This window comes from Pelodiscus sinensis, chromosome Z (assembly GCF_052426305.1).
Source record: "Pelodiscus sinensis isolate ZL-2025 chromosome Z, ASM5242630v1, whole genome shotgun sequence".
Taxonomy (NCBI): domain Eukaryota; kingdom Metazoa; phylum Chordata; order Testudines; family Trionychidae; genus Pelodiscus; species Pelodiscus sinensis.
Window position 1 is genome coordinate 14,573,265 of NC_143085.1, and position 24,450 is coordinate 14,597,714.

At 41.7% G+C, this 24,450-nt stretch overlaps 1 protein-coding gene across 4 annotated transcripts in view; it reads left to right on the forward strand.

The window, feature by feature from the left end:
• The window catches only part of MAPK1 (mitogen-activated protein kinase 1), an 81,752-nt gene that overhangs the window by 34,099 nt on the left and 23,203 nt on the right, over nt 1-24,450 (forward strand). For 3 of the 4 annotated variants that reach the window (XM_075898283.2, XM_075898286.2, XM_089775270.1), the window contains exons 5-10: nt 543-657; nt 1,508-1,639; nt 7,194-7,303; nt 11,868-11,995; nt 12,258-12,287; nt 13,692-19,964. In XM_075898283.2, the coding sequence (XP_075754398.1) occupies nt 543-657; nt 1,508-1,639; nt 7,194-7,303; nt 11,868-11,984 (474 nt within the window). In that variant the 3' untranslated portion in view covers nt 11,985-11,995; nt 12,258-12,287; nt 13,692-19,964. The remainder of the gene's footprint in view (nt 1-542; nt 658-1,507; nt 1,640-7,193; nt 7,304-11,867; nt 11,996-12,257; nt 12,288-13,691; nt 19,965-24,450) is intronic. The other variant, XM_075898285.2, reaches the window with a different exon arrangement.

Consider the following 24,450-nt stretch of genomic DNA (forward strand, 5'->3'; position numbering starts at 1 on the left):
TCCAGATATACACTCTAAAATAACCAGGTAACCTTATTTTTATAGCTTCTTGTTTACGAACTTGTGTTTCAAAGGGTTTGTTCTATTTTGTGGCCTAATTTATATTTTATGGTTCTTACATTGTGATATGTAATAGCTTGCTTCCAATTTTGGTAAAATCAAACTTGATAGTATTTACTGACACAAAGTATTCTATAACAGTTAATGTTAAAATCTATTATGTAGTTAGGTCCCGAAATCAAAGAATTACTAAGTATGTTCAGTTGTTGATCTGGATTGGCAACGGATTAAATTTAGAGGGAATCCCTTTTTTGTTTAGAAATATTTGCATTTCCTCTTCAAGTAAAGCGTTACTTCCATTCATATCTTTGACACACAATTCTTGATTCCTTGCTGCGCAAGAATGTGTAAATAATGCTATATCATAAGCATGATTTAGCACAATTTAGTGCTTTAGATAGTGTCCTATCTAAGTGCATAACCTATTAATGTGTGAATTATACAATGAAAATATCAATTTTTTTTCTCCTTTCTCCCTTCAGGGTTATACCAAGTCTATTGATATCTGGTCTGTAGGCTGTATTCTGGCAGAAATGCTCTCCAACAGACCCATCTTTCCAGGCAAACATTACCTTGATCAGCTGAACCATATCCTTGGTAAGCTTGCTTTTTATTTTAAAAATTATTTTATCATTGTCTCTTGCCTCATTGACAGTTCCATACCAAGCTTTGTCACCCATTATCCATCTCCAACAGTTGTCTCCAGGCTTTCTTTCGGTTTATTTGTACGGAATACCTTTCCTGTGGTGTTCTGCAAGACCACTACTCTCTCCATCTACATTCTTCTGTTGTGATGCCTGCTGGAAATGAAAAGCCTAGTTTAAGGGGCAGTTGAAGATCTCTTAATCCTTGTATAAAAGTACTTTTATTTTGGAACCATCAAGTTCTGCGTGTTATACGCCTATCTGAATGTGGGATATTTTTGTTCTGTCTCCTTCCAGTATTCATTAGGGACCTCTTCCTTGATAGAATCTAGAGGATTCAGTACATATATAACTTGATAATAAAGGGTTCATAATAAAGGATTCATACAGTATTGCTGTACTAGGAGAACAATTCAAACAACTTTAAGTCAAGTAACTTTCCTGGAGAATGAATAGATGCTCTCTTTGTTGTATTGATTACTAATTTCAGTGATACAAAATTGAGATGATTTTTAGTTATTGAGACTCAGATGTAGCTCTCAGTATTTGTAGTACCTATCTTTCTATAAGCTGATCAAAAATCATTCTACCTCAGACTGATATAAAGAATACAAAAATATCTCTGGGGACAACATTGTTTGCCAAAGCTATTTATATCCAGTTATCTGCCACCTTTAAAAAAAAAAAAAAAAAAAAAAAAAAGAGCAGCAATAGTAATAGAGTAAAAGCAGAAATCAGAGTTGTTTGTAATTTTGTTTATTCGAAGTGTTTTCCACATGAAAACAATTCTTTTATATTTTTAGGTATACTTGGATCTCCTTCTCAAGAAGACTTGAGTTGCATAATCAATTTAAAGGCCAGAAACTACCTGCTTTCTCTGCCACACAAAAATAAGGTACCATGGAACCGGCTGTTTCCAAATGCTGACCCCAAAGGTATTTTATCTTTGCACCATTACACTTGTCTTGATCTTTAAAGAAGGAAAACTACAGAAATTTATCAATGGTGGGATTTTCAGAACTGCTTAAGGATTTGTACACCAGTTCCTAGTAGCATTCTTCTTTTAGTGTCCTTATGAGTCCTCTAGTAGAGGTATTTGCATGCATCTATGCACTTCTAATTAGATTTTTTTTTTGGTAGCAGTGTCCATTGAGCACCTGCATGTGTGCTCTCTCCCTCAGACCCGCTTCAAGACTGTCCGACAGTGTGCTGAAAACCCCTCCCTCCCTCCTTAACTGCCTCTGGCTTCACTGGGAGGGTGAATTGTCCCTTCCTTATCTGCATCATTAGCCTAAGTAGTAAGTTTTTTTCCTTTCTTTTTATTCTCCCTAATAGTGTTTCCATTTATTTATTCCCTTTTAATTTAAAAAATAAAGCCAGAGAAGGAAGAAACGAAAGAACTTCAGTTGAGTTTCCTGTCCTGTCTGAAGGCATTCTTCCCCCTCCTCCACACCCTGCCATGTTTGGAAAGCTAAGGCTTTTTTCAGTTAAATGCAGACTTTTTTTTTTAGTAATCAAGCTGGTATTACACCCCATACCCCAAGGGCATGCTCAGATCTCTCAGCTTCAAGGGCTGCATCTCCTGTTTGCAGTTCCTGGAACAACCAGATACTGTATCTGATGCTTGGGGGACTCAGTTGTGCCAGATGAAGCACATTTGTGAAACAGCAGTCTACTAACTCCTCCTTATGGGGAAGGCACTTCAGCTTCCAAGAAACTCCAGTGCTGGTGAATCAACCCTGGAGCCTTTATCTTCAAAGGGAGTAGAGTTAGTTTACAAAGACTCCCTATAAAGGCTGATAAAATGGCACCCAGTCATTGGTTAGCCAGAAGGGGGTTCCTCAATGTGGTCACCTCAATACCCATGGTACTGTCTGCTCTGAAGCATGGTACAGGGTAGGGATGTCAATGAGCTATCGACTAGTCACCTAGTCGACTACTCACAATTCCCCTCCCCCTGCTGCCTTGTTCTTGTATTAGAAGCAGCAATGGTGGGGGGAAGCAGGAGCCAGTACTGGGGGAAGTATGCTTAAAAGCTGGGTTCCCCCAGTACCAACTCCATGGTTCCACCTTCTCCCTCCTGAGTACTGCATGGTGTGGAAGAGGGGGCTGCTGTAAAGCAGCCTCTGTCCATGGTGAGCTCAGGCCCACTGTGGGCAGAGGCTGGTCTGACAGCAGATCCCTGCGGACAGGGGCTGCTGAGCTTCCCTGGAAACAGAGGCTGGAGCAGCCTCTGTCCACAGGGAGCTCAGACCACCCACAGACAGCAGCTGCTGCAAGAGGAGCCTCTGTCTGCATCCAGCCTAGGCCACCGCAGACAGAGGCTATTTTGGGTTAGCCTCCCCTCAGGCCTAGCAGCCTCTGTCCACAGGGAGCTCGGACCTCCATGAATAGGGGCTGCTGCCTCTGTATCAAAGGCAGCAGGCAGCCGGACCACAAGGAGAGCTGGTTTTTAAACTGGCTCCCCTCACAGGCTGGCTCGCACCTGGCATGAGAGGCAACAGCATGAGGTAGCAGTGGGCTCCTAGAGAGTGGAGCCAGGAGTGCACAAGCTGCTGGCTTGGCCCCCGGGACTACAGAATAGTCAACTAACTAAGAATTCATGCATTTAGTCGACTATTCTGTTACTTGCTATCTAACGTTCCTTGTACAGGGACTCCCCAAGCTACAAAAGTGACTAATGAACATGCACGCATAAGAACAGAAGCTTCTCTGCATCCTCATGGGAGCAGGCAAGAAGCATAGGTGTAGCAAGCAATGCAAATAGAGGCCTGAGGACTCTGGGGGAGGAGCAGGGAGTGGGGAAAACACCACCTTTCCAGACACCACTTGCGCAACTGAAATCTTCTCTAGGGTACGTTTGTATAGCTGGGCTTAAATCAAAATAAGCTATGCAAATTGAGTTATGTCAATTTCATAGCTTATTTCGAAATAGGGAACATCTACACAGCACTTATTTCGAAATAGACCACTCTTCCTCCAACTATCCTTACTCTTCGTACAATGAGGGTTACAGAAGTTGGAGTAAGAAGTCCTCCAACTTAACAGTACTTTGACGTTGTTTTGAAATGTCAACTGCCTGTATAGATGCAGACTTTCAAAATAACATTGCTATGTAGACATGCTCCTGGAGTCCATTCTGTGCTCACGCTGCTTGCCACTTTCTGGTGAGGGGGAAGCTGGGTGCAGCCCATTGTAGGAGGGGAGTAGCAAAAGGATGGGGTTGAGGCTAGAGCTGATCCCTAAAAGAGGGTAACCAGGGAGCAAAGCCTACTTGTGGAGTGGTGGCAGCTGGAGGATGCCCAGAAGTTCCTTTCAGAATCTCCACCTTCCTCCTCCTCCTCCTCCTCCTCCTCCTTTAATTAAACCTGTCTTTCCTCAAGCACAAGCATTCAAGGTTAAATTTAAAAAAACTGTTCCATTTGTATTGCAGGTGTACAATTTTTTTCAGCTAATATATGAGCTAAATAGATTTTTATGGGCTAGCATGGGAACCTACATTATAGCATTGTTTCTATGGGAAAATACATTCCACGTTCTAAACCAACTTAAACTTTCGGAACACAACCCATTTGTAAGTTAGCCTTTCTCCCCAACCCTCCTACTGTAAGCTCTGTTGCAGCGGCAACCGACCCATCTGAGAAACCAGAGGCTCAGGCAGTCAGGCTTTGAGGCAATGAAGAGACAATTACTGTAGTGTCTCAAAGTAGTGTAGAGACCTTTTGGTATCGGGTGTGACAGGACTTCCATGTCGGAGCGTTCTTCGCCTTCCCAACCATTGGTACTGACAACATACCACAAAGGCTCCTTGGCAGTACTATGGGCATCTTAAAATGCCTTAAATATTGCATTGTCTTCTATTGCAAGACAAATGCATTGACAGAATTAAGTGTTATGGATTCTAATCAAGAGAGTGTTCCTATGTATAGAACAGTATCCCTGGGCATTTCTTCACTTGAGAACTGCATTTGTTCATTTACGATCTCTTTTCAGAGCATCCAGAAAAAATAGCTGCTTCACTTCTAGTCGATGCTTCTTCAGAGAAACAGAATGTAACTTCCACTCACAAATCTCAGTAAAAGAAATGAGCACAAGGTGCAAACCTTGCATTTAGGGGAAGCTATCTAGGAATATATTCAGTTCAAGAGATGTGAAGCAATCACCAGAATAGTAGAATTAGTCTTATGCTATATAGCTCCATACTGTTTGTCATGAGACTCAGTTGTCATGCCTGACAACTTCAAGGTTCTGTTGCCGTGAACAAGTCTCTGCTTCCTGTATTAAACTAGTTGAGTCCCTAAAGGCAGATGAAACTATAGTGCAGGTAATCCATGAATCAAAGGGACTAGGACTTGAATGAGATATTAAGGATAATATCCATTTTAGAGGATCTTAGAATATACTTATTTTGCATTACCCCATAACAGTTAAAGCAAATGAATGTTTACCTTAAATGAGAACACAGGCTTCTGGCAGATATGGGGAAAGCACTACTATCCAAGTCTCCACTAGTTTAAGTTTAAGATGAAGAGAAATGAAAAGTCAAGATCTTTATTTAATGCAGATAACTGACATGCTTCTAAAACTTGGAGAGGAAGGTTGGCAATCATCAATTGCGTACTTGTAGATATAGCATAAATTCATAGAATACAGAGTGAATTACCAAACTCTCTAGATCACAGGTCCAGATTCTATAGGCAGATGGGAAACTGAGTTACTATCATTTATGCTTAACAGCTCTGAATACAGTAATTAGATGGTACAGGAATGCGCTTTTCCCAGACATCAGTATAGGATTAGGTCCCTAAAATGGGACATGGTGTAATAATTATTAGAGTGTCTGTTTTAGAATGTCTTGTTTTGTTTTTTTCAAATATGCGCTAATCCTCTACTTTAACTGGAGGTAGTAGAATCTAGTTCTCCTAACTTCTGCAGAAGGAGTCTGAGTTGTCTATCCTCAATAGAGGAATTAGTATATGGCACAAGGAAAGCTATGTACTCAGGTACACACACATTCTAGCACAGTTCAAGAAGCTATATCTTGGTCCAGTTAATCACATCTCCAAAAGTGTAGGTAATCTGGATGTTAGTATGGGTATCTGAACTTCAATTTATCCAATTCACTCAGTATAATGGAAAGAAAATATCTAATGAAAGTGACAAGATGAACTACAAGTTGCATGGGTACGATACATTCGAGCAATAAGGAGCAATCCTTCACTAGAATTCAAAACATGCTTCATAAGAATGCTGACCTTGACTAATGGAAATAAGTGAAACTCTTCCAGGTTGAGCCTTTCTGGTCCAGCAGCATCCAAGGTCAGCAAGATTTTAGTTAACTGGATGTCCACTTATCATGGATATGGCCAAGTCATGAAGTTGGTTTTCAGCCACCTGTCCTGGCTCTCAATGTTCTGTGCTGTTTAGCTCTAATTTACCCCTTAATGTCTTAAGAGCCCAGTAAACAATGGAAATGTTAAGGGTGGCAGACAATATTGATGTCCTATGGTTTGGCAGATTCAACCTATCCATGTTTCAGTCCATATGTCTACCAAATGTTAAGTTTGACTTATCTGACTTGTTTGGTAAAAGTCCTAAAATGGGTTTGGTAGAAAAAATACTTAATGCTTTCTCTCCCTGTTGTTGAATCCTGCTAGTTATATCCCACGTTTACATAACTGACATGGCCAAATTTATCTCATAATTGCTATTTTTACTTTTTTCATTGAACCAATGTTGGCCAATTCTTGGCCACCCTTGATTCAGGACCACAGTTTTGAAACCATACTTATTGAGTGGAAAGTACACGGAGTCTGTTGCCAGAGGACTAGTATTGAGGTTAACAAATTTGTATAGTTTCATTAGATATTTAAGTTTGAAATACAGTTTATGGGAATTTCTACTGTTTCCTGATATTCAGTTTCAATTGCCTCATCATTCCTTCAGGGATGGGACCCACTTGCATCTAGAATTCAGATATACTGTTTTACAGAATAAATATGTAGCTAAAACAAAGGGCTAAAACCCTGGGTTTTGTATGTCCTGATGGAAATACTGTATATTTTGGGGGGTAAGTTTATATGCACTCTGAGTTGTACAGAATGTGCTGGTTTAAAGTTCATAACTATCGAACTGCACTTGTAAGAAATTGGTGGATGGAGAAATAACAGCTAAACAATGTCTTACTGAATCCTTAGACACACGTTCTTTATTCTAGTACTGATCTATGGTATTATGAATATTGCAAACCTAATGCATTCTGAAACCTCTGAGTGAACAGGAAATAGAGATCAGAGAACAGGAACTTTCTATGGAAAGATAGTAATATTGAGATTCCTGCTAACTACTGTTCTTCTGCTCCTACCTGAAACATCTTCACACTACAATAAGCATTTAAAACACAGGGCAGTATTTGTTAGACCTCAAATACCAGTGACAGAACTTGTAGCATATGTTGACCTTTTGTTTAAAATTTATTTCTTTTCTTAGCACTTGATTTGTTGGATAAAATGTTGACCTTTAATCCTCACAAGAGAATTGAAGTAGAACAAGCTTTGGCCCATCCATACCTGGAGCAGTACTATGATCCAACTGATGAGGTAAATGATTTAACACATACTGTAGATTGTACAAGAAATCAGAGAAGCCTTTTAAGGATACAGTTAGTATAGCTCAATCTTGAACAATTGCCAGCAGTTATATAAATAAGTCCTATATTAAAATTTTTTAGTAATTGTGTATGTGCAGTTTGCTTCAATGTGGGTTCAGGGACATAATAGGTCCATTGCATGTCATAAGTAACTAAAAGGGGGCTGCCAAAAGAGGGATGGGCTCCACCATGTTAGAAAGTTGCCCAGGAAATAACAGGTAATCAAGTCAACCGTGTCCATACCGTGCTGGTCAAGCCCAGGTTAATAATGATCATGCTACCCGTTTCCCACCAAGGTGGATGCAACAAGTATACTATTGGTGTAACCCCAGCAAAGAGGATGCATGGAAAGGCTAACCTCACCATAGCCTCATGGAGTGTAAGGACATTAAGACAAATAGGCAGGTTGAAGAACTCAGGTATGAAATAGAATAATACACCTGCACCTCCTAGGAATTTCTGAGGTCAGAACTTTGGAGAGGTATTAATGGAAGAAGGCTATGTATTCTTTCAGTGAAGAGCACAAACATGTCAACAGCATAGGCTTTCTTGTGCATAAAGATATCAAGAATTCAATATTAGGATGCCACCCAATATCCTTCAGGCTTATTTCCATCCATCTAAAGGCAATATCATTCAATATCACAGTGGTACAATCTTTGAATCTACAACAGACTATCATGGTGAGCGAATAGATTTTTACAATCAGCTTCAAGACCTCAAGGTACACAGATATCCTGATATCCAGTTTCCCTGTACATGCTAACGTGGGTACTGCAGCACAGCAGATTGACGAGATTATTGTGGCCCTTTCTTTAATATGGTAACCAACAAAAGAGGACTGAGACTTTTGGAGTTTGCCAACTATAATCTAGATCTTGCAAACACAATAGGTGCACACAAAGCACCTGGACAACCAACGTGGCATGCATCTGATACACTAACCACAGCCAAATTGACTAAGTCATATTGCCAAACTAGCTTTTGTTTTGGGATCAACCGAGCTAACGCTATGAGCATCCCCAGTGCTGATATTAGAAGTGATCACTACCTTCTCATGTTAAGGTTTGCCAGAATCAACTTTAACATAGACACGGAGACCAAAGCATTGCAGTAATTCTACTGATCATTGTGTGGAGGAATTTGCCCTGCTGCTTACTTTAGAGCAGGGTGGGCAAACTTTTTGGCCTGAAGGCCACACATCCGTATGGAAATTGTATGGTGGTCTGTGGTAATGAAATTGGGGGGTATGGGTCTGGTATGAGGTGTGGGAGGGAGGGCTCTGGCTGGAGAAAAGAAGTTTGGAGATTAGGAGGGTGCTTCGTGCAGGGATTAGGAGATTTGGAGGGCTGAAAGTAAATCATAGCTGGGGAGATGCAGGTTCTGTGCAGTGCTTACCTTAAGCAGCTCCCAGAAACGAGAGCTGAAGGGGGGCAGATCCTACTACAGAGTCATGGCCAGGCAGCTCTGGGTACACTGCCCTGTCCTTAGTTTCCACCTACCTACCTCCTAATGGCTTGATTTAACAGTTAATGGGAGCTGCTGGGTAGGCAGTGGGGGCAGGGCAGTGTGTGGAGCCCTCTGGCTGCCCCTACATATAGGAATCAGTGGGGGACATACCCCTGCTTCCAGGAGCCACACAGAGCCATGGCACATGCAGAGCAGGGCATGTCCTTGAGCCTTCTCCCCAGCTGGAGGGCCAAAGCAGGGTAAGCCCCAGACCCTGCTCTCCAGAGGGAGCTTAAGATCTAGAATAAAAGGTCTGATGGGATGGATATAGCCTGCTTTAGAGGCAGGCGTAGAAACAGTAACCAGTAATTTCAACATTGTAATGTAAGAGGCAACAATGGATAGCTTGGGAAATACTGTAACGGGTCTGCAGCCTATGTTTGTAGAGCCAAAACACAACTCTTTAAACTTAAAATGAGAAACTGAGTGTCTTAATTTTGAATTACTCATGTCAGATTGGTTTTTTGTTTTTTTTGTTTTCCATTTCACTTTAACCATCCATCCTCTTCACTCATTGGGGATTGTGCATATTTTCTTATTTGATTGGTCAAATCTTTCCATTGATGGTGAACTCTGTATCCCCCCTCCCCCAGTAAAAAGGCAAAGGGGAAAGATAAGTATCAATTTTCAAAAGCAGTGGACAGACTTATATGCATTTGTGGATATGTTTGGATCTCCAATCTCATTTGCAATGACTGTTCTCAAACTGTATTTCATGACCACTTGCTATAGAATACCTCAAGGTGAGGCACAAAAAAGCCTGCAAGCAGCTGCAGTGAAAAATTAATATTGGACAAAATAGCCTGCTGGCATGATCCAAAAAAGTGAGATCTTAAACTCTGCTGTTTTGCAGGCTCATACAGCATTATTTGAGGGGAAACCTTCCACTGAGGGGGATTATATGTAGAGACATGCTAAAAATTGGTCATGAACTATTTGACAAGTTTCACAACGACAAAATCTTACAGAAAATTTAAGACATGCCATTATCAGCAAAAACAGTCCATGGCATATATGAAAATGGTCCATCAAAATGGCCAGGAACAAATGCAAAATTTGAGTACAGCTACTTATTTAGTTGCTTTGGACAAGACAATCTGTGTCATTAATCAGTTGTGTATTCTGGAATGAAATATTTGTGGAAATGCTATGAACAAAGAAATGATTAAGATTACCCCTTGTTTGGTTTTTTATTGGTAAACATGTCATCCTTAAAACTGAACTTTGTAAATGACAAATACAGCTGGATAATCTTGTCTGTCTCTGGATGGTACACCTAGCACAATCAGTAAATATAGGGGTTTCCTTACTCTGATTAGAACAGCTGAATTGCTTACTTTTTAACTTTTCATTGCATTGCGCATCAGGAGGCAGTTTGTGCTCATTCTTGTGGAACTGAACTTGGAAATGCAATGGGGCTGGTCATTCACGTTGTCAATTGGATTCTTGCCGAAGCCCTTAATCACTGTCATTTCAGTCACTGCTCGAGGAATTAGATTCTGAATATCTCAATTTACTAATGCACAATGTTTGCTGATTCTCTTGTAGCAAAGTTTATCTTGTTTTGCTGCCTGCATTAATGAGATTGAAAGCTTGGTGTTTGCCACCATTCATTAGACTATGACTTGTTCAAGTTTTATTATCTCATCAACATTACCAGTCATTTGAATGTGACGCTTAGCTACAAGAGCAAGGAAATAGTCCCAACTCTGCAGCAGGCTGCACTTGGATTTGAGTAAAAATTGACTCTATCAAATATCAAGATGGGCAGACTGGCACATTTTGAAAGATTATGAATATTTTGTGATTCATAGAGAATCCAACTAACAGTCTTGTTTTGCAGCAGCTTACCCAAATTTGAGCTGCTGATTGCAAAAGTTGTCAAAACAAGACTTGAATGCCAATGTGCTTTAAGTTTATATGTCCACATATCATCTGAACTAGATTTGACAGTTATTCCAAACATCTCAATCAAATTTGGAAATGGAAACAGTGGATGTCAAGGAGTCCGATTTCTGAGTGGAAAAATTTGTCAAGCTGAATTCTGATTTAGAACACCTTGCTCTACAACAGAGTTGGGCAAAAGGGCCTCAGTGGGCCAGATCCAGCATGCTAAATGGGTGAATCTGGCTCATGGAGGCCCTGCTGCTCCCCTACCCCGAGGCCAGTTAAGGTGTGGGGACGGGGGGAATGCGCGAAGTTTCCTCTGCCATGCCAGGAGCGCATAGTGCTTGGAAGTGCCAGCGCTCCTGACAGCCTGGAAGAGGCTTTACGTGCTCCCTGCCCCCAGGCCAATCAGAACCTGGGGTAAGGGGAGTGGGTGAAGCCACCTTCCATCCTGCCAGGAGCATGTGGTGCTTACGCACCACGGAGGAAACTTTGCATGCTCCTCCGTCTCCAGGCCCTGATTGGCTTGGGAGGAGGGGAATGTGGGAAGGTTTCTCTCAGCCAAGGGCATGGGCAGGGAGGCAAAGGCATCCCTCATAGCCAGACCAATCATGGTCTTGGAGTGGAGAACCCGGAAGTATCCTGGCCCCCACGCCGTCTGGTGCAGCCCAAGGCCACAAATTTTTGAAGTGGTCCCCGGTGCACAAATATTGCCTACTCCTGCTCTACAATTTGCAGAATTGGCAAAACTGCAGAAATGGGCTGACATGGAGAAATTAGAGCATGATAATCTGATTCTGCACAATTGGAAAACTTCTTTCACAGCACCATGCAGAATGTCAGCTTGGCCTTACTTAGAGTTTGGCTCCACCTATGTGTGAACAGGCTTCCTCCTCTCACTAAACATCTCTAATTTGTCCTCAAGTAGCTGCTCAGCTATAAACTTTCGCTTCAGATATTTCAGTATGGTTAAAAATCTGTTCACTAAGAAATTATTTAAATCTTGATAGACTCTGACAAAAATTAAGGGACTGTCCTACCAAGTTGCAGGCTGTTTCCTGCCTTAACATTAACTTGACAATTTTGTTTGTTTTTAAATGCTGTCTGTTTTTTTTAAGCCTGTAGCTGAAGCACCCTTCAAGTTTGACATGGAATTGGATGATTTGCCAAAGGAAAAACTGAAAGAACTAATTTTTGAGGAAACTGCTAGATTCCAGCCAGGATATCGACCTTAAATTACACATAGGTACATAAAGGCACAAATATAAACCATGTAAAAGATACAGGAATGATAGAACTCTATTATTGCTATCATTAATTCAAAACTCATTGCTTGTCACTTCATTACTATTGTAAAGCAACCCTTTAAGATGTAATCCTTGCTTTTAGAGTACTGAATTTACCTCATCCATACAGTTTTAAAGACATGGATTTAATTTTCTCTGCAATTTTAAAAGGCCTACTGGGAATCCAAGCAATTTCTGACATGCTTTTTTTTTTACTTGCAGATTCCATTAGTGACAGGAGAAATTGAAATGGTACTTATCTGAACAAAAGCTACAGCAACACTAATTTCAATTCTTGTTCAAAAGATCTCTTAACATTGATACTATCATTTAAATATTACAAAACTTTGTTTTTAGTTTTTAAAAAAAACATTTAATCTTTCCCTTTTTGTAATATTAAGTGGAGAAAATCTGACTTAAATATATCAAGAACTTTTTATTGGTAGTCACCACAGTTTGAATTATATATTCAAATATTTTGGAGGTATTTTCAAAGGCATCTAAATTATATTTTTATGATGATAGTACATATCCATTAAGATTAACTTAACAGTACTTTTGTGCTGATTGGAGAGAGAGTGTGAACAACATTGACAGGTTTTAATAAGACACAAACCCCCATAAAGCACCAAAACTGAAATTTGCACGAACAATCTACTTCATATGTAACTTGCTTATGAAGTCTTGCCCGCTTATCTACATCTTTCCAACCTTGGATTTCACTTATAATGATCCACTCTTTCTAAATAGTTTACATTATATATTTTAAACCTTTCTTTACATCCTCTGAAATTTGCAGTTCTCAACTTTCTCAAAGTAAATCTGAATTTTGGAGGATCTTTGACTACAACTTTTCTGTAATACTAGTAATTTAAATACTTTTAAATAAGCTATTGAATTAAACTTCAGATGGCTTCATGGAAGTGGAAATGATACAGATACTTACTGCTGCAGAGGGATTCCCTACTGGTCAGGATTCAGTCAGTGTAGCAGGGAAGACTGGATCACTGGCTGCTCTGCCACAATCAGTGCTTTATTTGCACTGAAAATAGGATTTCCGTTCCCAATGTGGCTGATCAGTACACTTTTTTTAACGCCAGCTTAGTATTTTTTAATTTAGTAAAGACTTCTGGGAATGTAGAATGTCCTACTCAAACCAAGCTAACTTCTATAAGTCACTAGCTTGGATGGGCAACTATTTGTGTATAGTCACAGAACAATTTATTTTGAAACTTTGTTCTTTTACCAGCTTCTGGGTTTGGCTTATTCTAACATAGCTAGCATTATTCTTAATGGTTAAAATGGCTTTATTTAAGCCTAGGTTTGTCTTCAAATTAGTGAATTCTTAGTGTTGCAGCTCTCACAATAAATCAGGCAGCAGTATGTTTCCTGTGGGTAATAAATGAGTTAGTATTAATTATGAAAATGTTCTTAGACTGTCTGTCTGAATACCATAAAGCTTCGAAAGAATATGGGCAAAGGAGTATTTGAAAATATTATATATTTGTATTGCTGCCTTTGACTTTTGTGACTATCTGCCGCTTTTCAGTCTGAATTCATATATGTGAGATATAGAAACACTGATAATTATTTCTTGTGTTTAATTTACAATTTCTGTTCAGATCTTTCATTAAAACGTGTTTTTTGTTTTTATAGGACAGACTTAAAGGACTGGACAGGCTCAAACGTTGCTGTTCCTCTTCCCAGTTCTTGTATCTTTGGTCATGTCTTATGGCCTATCTCAGCTTATCCACTAACTCCTTTGAACCATTCAGGAGGGCAGTTACTGGTAGTTTTGGCTTTTTATGCTTTCAATTAATTCTTTAAGTCTGAAGAATTGTTATTGGCGCTCCTATCCGTAATGCTCATTGTCGACCTATTGCAGTACTGTACTATATAAGTGCACCCACTGCTGACCATACTTTAACTATTTGCTTTCTGGTTTGAAAGATGCAGTAGTTCCTTTCACTCCTGTATCATTAACCAAGCAGATAACTCATTAATGCATAGAAGTTTGCACCATGAACTGTGTTTTTCTTATTTTACTGAAGTCACTGGCAATTTTTAGGGAAAGCTACTATTCAGGGCACTTTAAGTCAGTGACATCCCAATTTTTTTGCACTTTGCCTTTATACGGTAACGGTTTACTCATAATGGGGAATTTATTCATATATATATGCCATTATGCTACAGATTATGACATAGGCCACATTTGCATTAATTTTGTTTATTCATTTGTTTGAGTTTCTTCTTCTGTACATAAAATTCTACACAGCATATCTAGGAACACAGCTTAGTCTACAGAATTCATCTATCCATCTAGAACTTTTCTTTGTGGTAAAAAGGCCTAGCTTTTCCCTGCCTTTTCTAAAAAGATGATGGCTATTTGTACTTTTATGGGGGTACAGTACTTCCAAAGTTCATGCTCTGTTGTTTTTAGGAAATTTATGCAAAAATAACGAAAGTGGCAGCTCAACCTATTTATTCACTGTGGTGAAAGATTAAAGAATACAATGGCATATTTACCTATTATGAATGTTTTCCTTAGAAGGCATCCATATGCATTAGTAAGCAGAGAAACCAAAATGTGCTGTTATTAAACTCAGTCTACTTTTACTATATATACCAATGAAACACTTCAAATGAAGGTGATTAGTTTATATAATATTTGAAATAACATTCAGCACTCTTGCTGAGAGAAACACTGCATCTTTAAATGAGAGAGTTTGAATTTACTTTTGCTACTACTGCATGTCAGCATCTCAAGTTAATTTCTTGCAGCCTACATTATAATTTGTAATCAAGCCTCTGTGATCTTGTGATGTGAGGTACTGTTCTCTTGTCAAGTACTATCACATTTTTCTGGTAATGCTGAGTTAGGACAGTCAAACAGAGCTAGCACTAAATCATTAAACTGTATACCTTTTAATGGTATTTTGAAGTATTTGTTACTGGAAATTGTATAATGTGGAGTTTCCTAGATGTTTCGTTCCAGTGCAGTGCCTCCTTATCTTTCCCCACTGCTCTCTGTGGTGAGAAACTTGCCTTGTTTAAAATGACTGTGCCCTCGCATGACTGTTAAAGCTTTCTGTGCAAAGATGATTGTCTAAGTGCCACATGCCTATTTGGGAGGGAGGAGGAGAATCTCTTGTTACCTCTGGGTTGTGTTCAACTGAAATGCTATTCAACAAAACTTGGAAAAACTAATTCTATTTTTAGCTTTTTGTTTTTCTGCTGTCTTTTTTTCTCACTTTATTTTGGCAGCAGAGAAGAATGGATTGTATAAAGACTGCCTGCTACTATGAACAAAATGCACTTGTAATTCTTGGAAATAAATTTAAATTTTATCTTGACATTAATATTAAGAATTAGTTTTTGGCTTCATTTTGGATAATGTGTTTGAATTGAAATAAGGTTCCATTTATTACTGACATACCAGCAAGCATCCTTATATATTATCCCAGGCTTCCTCATAGCACTACTTTATCTGCTGGTCAAGATAATTTAGAAAGCCAGTAACTTAGATTTTCAGTTTATAAGGCTGCTTACAGATAAAAAATTCTGAATTTACATTTGTTGGAGGTGGTGGTCTAATAAAACAAATTTTGAATAAACAAGGATTAATTTTCAAAGGGCATTTCCTGTGAGAAACCTATGCACCATGAATATTTTTGTTGCCTAAAATACATATTAGGAGCATTATCAGAACATTGCAGAGTTGATCTTTGAATTGCTGGTATGGAGCTTATGCTGACTACTTTTCTACAATACTGCACTTGACTGTTGACAGTAGTGTAACTCTCTTGATGTTTCTATGCATTATCTTTACCAAAATACTTTTGTCATTAAACTGCTAAATACTTAACTATATCTAAATTGTTGGACACTTGCATGATCATGGTCATGGCAGGAGCTGATTTGGAAAAATATAGACTGTTATTGAAACATCTGCTTTCAAAAACACCTCAACTTTAATTTATTAAGGAAGAGCTTTGGCAGTTTATTTCATACATCTTTTTCCCATTCATCTTTTGAATGTTTTTTTAATACAGAATTTGCTTGGATTTATGAATTTACTGTCAAGTGGCATTGCTAAGAGAAACAGTGGCTTTGATTTACTAACATCTGGTTCTTTGGCACTTTCTTTGTTAGCCATTATTGCTGAATGAGATTGATGAATGCAGTTAGTGGTTTCATGCCAAAGTGTCATTGGACAATGTTAGTTGAACTTATTCTCTCTACTGTGGTGGAAGCATGATTGCTATCCTTAGTGACTAAGGGGGGAAAACCTGTTGCTATCCACCGCAATGTGCTACACTACATTTATACCATGTACAAATAATCTGACCAGCTATTCCATAAATATAAACTTATTAATATATTTGCTTATGCTAGTGTAACTTATGTTGCCCCCTGATTGTTAAACTTTTTGATTATTTGGTAGCCAGTGAAATGATATAAGTGTGTCCCTGCACACACATGATTTGGGTCCCTTGCATAGTGCTTTTATATTTATACAGCAATGTTTTAAAGCAATCCCAAATTTTGGGGGGAATATTTTTGTAAATGCAGAAGCTTAAAGGCACTGAACAATCCTTTTGCATAAGTTTTGAACACATTGGCCTTTCAAATAGCTTATTTTAGTGTCTTGATTGAAATACAATTGCGTGTACATTAGTAAAATGAAGCTTACAATGATTCTTGTAGCATGTGCTGCAATCAAAACTGTGGTGCATTGGAAGAGATTTAAAACTTGGAATACCTTTGTATATCCAGAGCAAACTTTTAAAGGTTCCAAGAGATTTACTTTGTTGCCTTTTCTTGTGTTGTATCAGTGTAGAACACTCTTTGCAAAAAATACTCAATGCTTTATATTTGCTTTTAACTGTTAGTGCCTTCTTAGTCATGTACCCCAAAAATCCTGCATAGCTAACTTGGTAACATTGGTAAGTTTAAAAGGCAAAACAAAGGAAAATTTTATAAAAATAATTTTCTGTATGTTCATTATATTGTAACGATTAAACATTTATATTGTGACAGATTTGTGATTTGGTTAATCTGTATAAACAGTTGTAAGTAGCAAAGGTTTATATTCTTTTCTTTTGATGTTGTAAACTTAATTTTTTCAAATAGTTTAACTGAATTTTTGTTTGGCATCTGACACTTGTAAAATCAAATGCAAAGAATCATTAAATTGCTTCCCTGTATTACTAATAGAGCATAGTATTGTGCATATCTAGAATGACTGGAATTTCACTCTTAATGCTAATTGCTGCCTTTTACAAACCTTCGATACATGTTAGCTTATTACAATTTTATTCTAAAATTACTGTTAAACCTTTTAATTGTTTACTATAATCAAACCCTTTAATGGATTACTATAATCAAATGAATACACTAATCAAATGTTCTTTCAAATTATATTGATAGCTGATGTATGGTGCTCTCCCTCATGCACACACTAGTACACTATAAGAATTAAAAAGCATGTGGGGCTTTGAGGTAAATATTGGATACATGGTAATTGCAAATAAATTCCATGTATGAAGATTCTGGAGTTCTTGATTTACACTTGCATAAGAAAATTGAGTAGGGTTGCCAGGTGTCCAGTTTTCACCTGGGTAGTTAATATTTTGGCTTTCTGTCTAATAAATAGAATACCGGATATGTAAAATACCTGGTATTTTCTGTCCTCCTTTGGACGGAAGGCCGGCATTGTCTGCAAGGGTGGGGGGAGCGAGGAGCATAGTAACTTAAAGGTGCAGCGACCTCTTTAAGCAATTTTGTTAACCTCTTTTGCACAACCAATTTTTCCCTACCTGTTTGGAATTTTTTGTGAAGGTATCTGGCAACACTAACACTGAGAAATTCATTGAATACACTAGCAGCCCAGAATGCTAGCTGTTGAATGATCAAACTACCTTTAGTTACAAGAAAAACAGGTCCAAGTTATTTGTGTCCTCCTATTTGGCTCCCACGTAGGATGAGAGCCAGGCATGTTTTGTCTTAGTCCTGCTCATAGTAGATTGGAGTCCATACAATAGCCAAGGCTATGGTTTGAAATATATTGGTGAGGGCAGTGTGAACTTAGTTGCCTTATGTCGATCTAACTCAGAAGTGTAGACCAGGTCCTTACTCACATTGTAGTATGGCATAGTGTATCTTGTGACTTCATAGCAAAGCATCAGCATGGAAATAGCTCCTGAATCCTAACTTTCACCATAACAGTTGCTTGTTTTCCAGTTTGTGCAGATTGCTGTGCAGGCACACCCTAAGTTAAGTTATTTTGGAATAATGGCCGTTATTCTGAAAACTAAGCGGTTTTGCTGTGTAGATCCTTGCAATTTTGAAATAGCAGATGGCTTATTCTGGTTTCTGTAAGCCTCATTCTGTAAGGAATAGTCTATTCCAAAAACATCTATTTTGGAAGAGGGTCTGCATAGACAGGGAATAGCTGCTACTTTGATATAGGGAGCCTCCTGCCTTCCCAGGGTTTCCTGCTGGCTGCTCTGTCCACATTCAGCAAAACTGTCTCCTCTCTTTCTCCCCCCTTCCCTCCCCCCCTCACTTTCCCTCGAGTCCTTAAAGCTGCAGCCTCTGTAAACAGGGTTTGTGTCTTGCAGCAAGCCTGACAGCTCTGAGCCACCCTGCAGCTGCACCTGACCCAATTGTGCCTAGAAATGAGCCAGTCTGATGCTGCCATGCAGCCCTCCACTGTTCCGAGGGAGCAGTTTGACAGCTCCCAGGCACCTTCCAGGGGCTGCAAAAGACATGTGCCTTCCTGGCCCCAAGTGGAGATCCTGGATCTTATTGAGGTTTGGGGGGATGAGAACAACTTGGAGGATCTCTGCATCAGCTATAGGAACGTGGGCGTGTCTGGCCACATGGCCAACAGTCTGGTTACTAGAGGCCATGGCCATAGCCAATAACAGGTATGGATGAAGGTGAAAGCACACTGCCAGGCTTATGCCGGGCCGTGGAGGACACTGCCCAACCTGTGGCAGAACCCCAAAGCTGCCCTTATTTTAAGGAGCTTGACCACATCCTGGGGGCTGGGCATTCCCTCCCCCATCCCCTGGTTATAGACTCTGGCCTTGAGATGCCTGTCATTGTCCTCATGGTGTGCGGGCGTGTGTGTGTGTGGAGACAAGCAGGAGTAGGATCTGGAGGAGTCCAGCGTCAGCACACAGCTGACCCAGGAGACCCAAAGCCACCTTGTGGACATGACCGAGGCTGGGGAAGGTACATCACTTTCCCTGCATACAGAGGGTGGAGGGGCTGGCTGGGGTATGAGGAGAGCTGGATGCTCCACACTAGGCCCTTTCTGGATGAGGATTGTGCAGCAGCTTGTGCATGTAGGAGCATGTGCTATGCTGTTCCTGGGCATATGGCCCCAAGAGGTTGCCACAAAGGACCCTATTGTCACTATTGGCCACAGAGTGGCTGGAGAGGCCTGCAATGCTCCTATCCCCGGGTGGGACACCCTCCTTCCACAAGCACCTCCGAGACAGGGGACATTCATACACATGCTCAGCAGTCCTGCACATGGGCATGCCCACAGTCTATGGGGCAGCATGCACTCCTGGACACGTGGGCCCACTGGCCATAGCACACATGGCCTTGCTCCAAACACAGAGTCTGTGACAGCTGAGAACTGTTGCTCTTAGCTTGCAGATAGGGGCTAGGCTTCAGGCCCTATCCCTTGGAATGACTGACTATGTCTCTCTTCTCCACAGCCGGATCAGCCGCAAGGGGGGAGGCAGTCACCACCTGGAACAGCCTCCTGGACCTAAGGCACTTGCAGGCACTACCTTCCCATGGATGAGTACCAGATGCAGAACCTGGCACCACTCCGAGCCCTGCCCTGCACTATCCATGGCTTAGGACCTGCACCTGTGTTGGGAGAGCTGGCAGGAGCTGATTGTGCAGGTCCGCTCCCTGTGCTGATGTCTGTTTCCTTGTGCAGAGCATAATGTCTCCCTGTGCTCCTGCTCCAGCTTCTCCCCATCTGCTTCTCCCTCAACATCCTCTTCACCACCACCCCCAGAGACAGAGGCCCCCTGCACTCATGACAGTGCAAGCTGCAGAGCCTAGTACTACTCCCAGCCCCAAACCATGAACTTCTCTTCCCCCTTCTAGCTCCTTCCTGCAAGGTTCTCAATACCCCCTTTTTCCCCTCTCCTCCTCTCTCCCAGGTTCTTTCCTCACTGTCTTTCTGGTTTTTGACCTCACAGTAAAAATACAGAGCATTAAGTTCTTCCGAAAGTCTTTTTTTATCAGCAGTGGGGAGGAAAGGAAGGATAAGTAGAGGGACAGCAATGAGGGGAGAAGCAGAAGCCCCCAGTGGGGCAACCTAGGAGATAGTTTCACTGGTTTCCCTAGGGAGAAGCTCTCCCTCAGGGCCTGCCACATGGCAACTGAGCGTGGCTGCTAATAGAGGTTGACCACATAGGTAGGGCCTGTCTCCCCCAACCCCCTTCACACACTGGCAGGAAGGCCTCCCCTTCCAGTCACTCACATGCAGAACACAGCACACTCCTCCTGCAGATGGGATGCTGTGCTCCCTGAGGCCCAGACAGGTGAGGAGGCATCTAAACCAGTGTTTCTCAACTTTATAATGTCCCCTTTTTTAAAAATATACACAAGTACCTACAGTTTTCAGACACTTTTTTCTATCATTGCAATGTATTTGTTTAATCAACTTAATTGTGAATGGGCAATGACATTTTTGGGTGTGTAAAGCACAAAAATAAAGTGCTGTAAAACTTAAAACAAAAATTGTTTTCTCAATTTCAGTTGTTGATGTACCACCTGACTTCTCTTGAGAACCCCACCAAGCTACCTCTACCACTGGTTGATAAACCACTGTTTTAAACCATGCCTTTAAGCAGCTGAAGGCACCCTCAACAACCATGCAGGCCATGCTCAGCTGGCTAGTGTGTGGCTTCATAAGCCACAGCTGCAGGTTCTAGGCCACATCCCCCACCTTCTTGACCCTCATGTTGTGGCTGGGGAAGAAATTCTGGCATGCAGCTTCTAGAACATACTCGAGTTCCGAAACACGTGGAAGGTGCTTTTCCTAACCACCTGACATGTCTGTGAACTGGCCCCAGTGGTCAGTTGCAGCCTTGCAGGACCACCAAAAAATATCCCTTGTGGTTAATGTACATTGATGCCTGGTGGTCTGGAGGCCTGGATAGGGACGTGTACCCTGTTGATGGTTCAATCGGGGAAGCCCAAGCACCAAATCCGGCAGTGAGGGCGTCCACATCTGCAAAGTGGATGACTGCGCAGCAGGATGCTGTTGATTGCCCTGACCACCTGCAGAAGGAGACAAACCGAGAATCACAGGGGTGCCAAGGTGCCTGTGAGTCCCCCCTCCTGCCCCTCACCAGAAGCAACCCCTTTCAATTATCCCAATATGTGGTAGGGATTTGTGAAGATAGGACTGAACAAACCCTCCCAGGGTGGGTGCTTGCACTACCCCACTCCACTCTTCCCTAGAAAAGCCCATTATATCCTTCCACCCACCTCCTGGGGCGATAGCCCAAGAATGCACTACTTGCATGATCAGGGCCCCGATGGTTTATCTCCCCATGCCAAACTGGTTCCCCATGGATCAGTAGCTATCTGGTATGGAGGGCTTCCAGAGGGCGAGGGCAGGCCTCATGCATGTCCTGTTGCCTCAGGGCAGGGGCGAGCCATTTTCAGAGCTCCAGGAAGGTGTCCTGTCATTCAAAGTTCTGGAGCCATTGTTGGTCTCCCCAGCACTCTAGAACAATGTGGTCTCACCAGTCTACACTGGTGTCCAGAGCTAGATGTGGCAGGGGATGGCACCCAGACCATAGCAGGCAGCCTCCAGCTGCTGGCGCCATGCCCCCACCTACTTGAGGCTCTGCCACAAGGGCTGAGGGTTAGGTTCATGCAGAACCTGGGTGGCTACATGCAGAAACTGCTGCATGACTTGCAGCAAAAGCTGAAGACTACCCAGAGGCACTCCTGCTCCATAGCAGAGAGTGTTGTGGTGTCCTGACGCAGTGCAACCAGATCAAAAAGAGAAAATGCTTTGCTGTCCCTCAGGCTATGACTACACTGCACCTCTCTTGTGTAAAATCTTATGCAAATGAAGTGTGGATTAGCATATTGCCACACTTCATTTGCATAATTAATTAGGGGCTATTTTTGCACAAGAGGCTTTTGTTCAAAAAGTAGCTGTGTAGATGGCTCCTTTTTGCACAAAAACCTTCCTCATTTTTTTTTTCAGGAAGAACTGCTTGTGTGCAAGAGGGGGGTTTTGTGGGAAAAGGAGCTGTCTACACAGCTCCTTTTTTTTTTTTTGCAAAAGCATCTTGTGCAAAAACAGCCCTTAATTAATTATGCAAATGAAGTGTGGCAATATGCTAATCCACACTTCATTTGCATAGGCTTTTGCGCAAGAGAAGTGCAGTATAGATGTAGCCTCAGAGAGGTAGGCAAGCAAGCAAGGAAACCTGAGAAACAGCTATCCAGGGCTCCCTTTAAGCAGGAGCCTCAGATAGCCTCAAGCAGCAACCACACGAAGTAACTACTGACCTGATGCTCTGTCTGAACTGGTTCCAGGTGGCCTTAAATGCGATTCAGCATCCAATCAGTATGGATGCACTATTTCAAAATAGCTAAGTGCTATTTCGAAATGCATTCTGTGTGTAGATGTGCTATTTTGAAATAAGCTATTTCAGAAAATCTCTTCTGGACTAGTTTCTTCCAAAATAACTGCGTGGTGTAGATGTAGCCTTAGAAAACACGAGTGTTAATATTCAGTGCCTGACTCAGCAGAGAGCCTGAAACAAGACAATTGCATCAGCAGTAGTTAGCTGAATGACTGTGGCTGCTCCCTGTGCTGTTCTATGGAGCCAAGCATCAGATGAAGGAGAGAAAGACAAAGTCCCCCTTGGAGCCAGGCAGTGGGAAGAGTTAGACATGTAGGCCGGTGAAATAGGCAGTCCAGAGAATAGAAGGCAGGCAAAGTTGGTGGAGCTGAACTGCATAAACCAGTCACAATTGCCCTACTTTCCTTGCATGGATTATCTGGGGGACTAGTTGGGAAGAGTTTCCGAGCTGGGCCAGCTGAACATCATGAAAACTGAACGGTGTAGACAGCACAGTAAAAAACAATGTCATACAGACCTTGACAAACTGCAGCGAGAGCTACTTGCCAGCCCTTCACCACGCATGCGCCAGATTGATACTGCGCATGCGCGCAGCGCCGGTGAAGAGGGCGCACGGAGCCACTGGCTGAAATCTACTTGCCCGTGGCGAGTAGAAACAGTGGTTTGTCAAGCCCTGGTCATGTATATGATAAAATTTGTCAGAGTATTTTGAATGCCTGTTTTCAAAGGAGCCATACATTTTTTTGAATGGAGTAGGAGCATGGAAGAATTACAGTAATTCCTCATTTAACACGTAGATACATTTTAGAAAATGATCGTGCTAAGTGAAAACATGTTATGCGGGGTCAATTTTCCCATGGAAAAGGTGGGGGTTGCGTTTCAAGCGCACGTGCGCTCACAGCTCCAGCCTGCACTTGTTAGCAGCTGGGACCGGGACATAAGTTTGGGGGATAAAGGGTTATAGCAGGGAGGGGAGGTGTGTTTGGCTCTGGGGAAGGGAAGGACAGGGGAGGGGGCTTGCAGCCGGCGGCTGGGTTTCCCCCAACTGGCCGGTCACCAGACGCTGCGCGAGGCTTCCTCTGCCTCCTTACAAAGTGGCGGAGGTTTGCCACTCGCCGTGCAGTTCCCCACTGACCCCCTTTGGCCGAACGCAAGGAATCTGGTCAGGGAACTGTGCAGCGAGCGGCAAACCTCCGCCACTTTGTAAGGAGGCAGAGAAAGCCCCACGCAGCTGCACGAGGCTTCCCTGCAAAGCAGCAGAGGTTTGCAGCTCGCCGCACTGTTCTCTGGTGACCCCTTCTGGCCAAATGCCTTGCGTCCGGCCAGAGGGGTCACCGGGGAATGGCACGGCAAGTGGCAAACCTCTGCCACTTTGCAGGAAGGCAGGGGAAGCCTCGAGCAGCTGCCAGCCAGCGGCTGGCCCTAGGAGAAATTGTGTTATTGCAGGAACAGGGTCGTGTTGTTTGAAAAATGTTCCCTGTAACTTTTCTGTAAATCTCATGTCCACGATCAGCACTTCGGATGGTTTAAATACCTATTAGGGATTTCCTTCAGGATTGTTCAGCTTGCACAAGTTTTACTCATCAGACAGGCAGTAAGTGAGAGAACAAGTTGTTATCCTCCAAAGAAGCTTTATTAATTGCTGTGCAGTATCATAGGAACAGTGATTTCAGATCAGGATCCCACTGTATGGAAGAAAGTAGTTGGATTTTTCCATTAAATCTCAAATCTTCTCACTGTTCTCTCCTTTTTTAATATTTGACAAA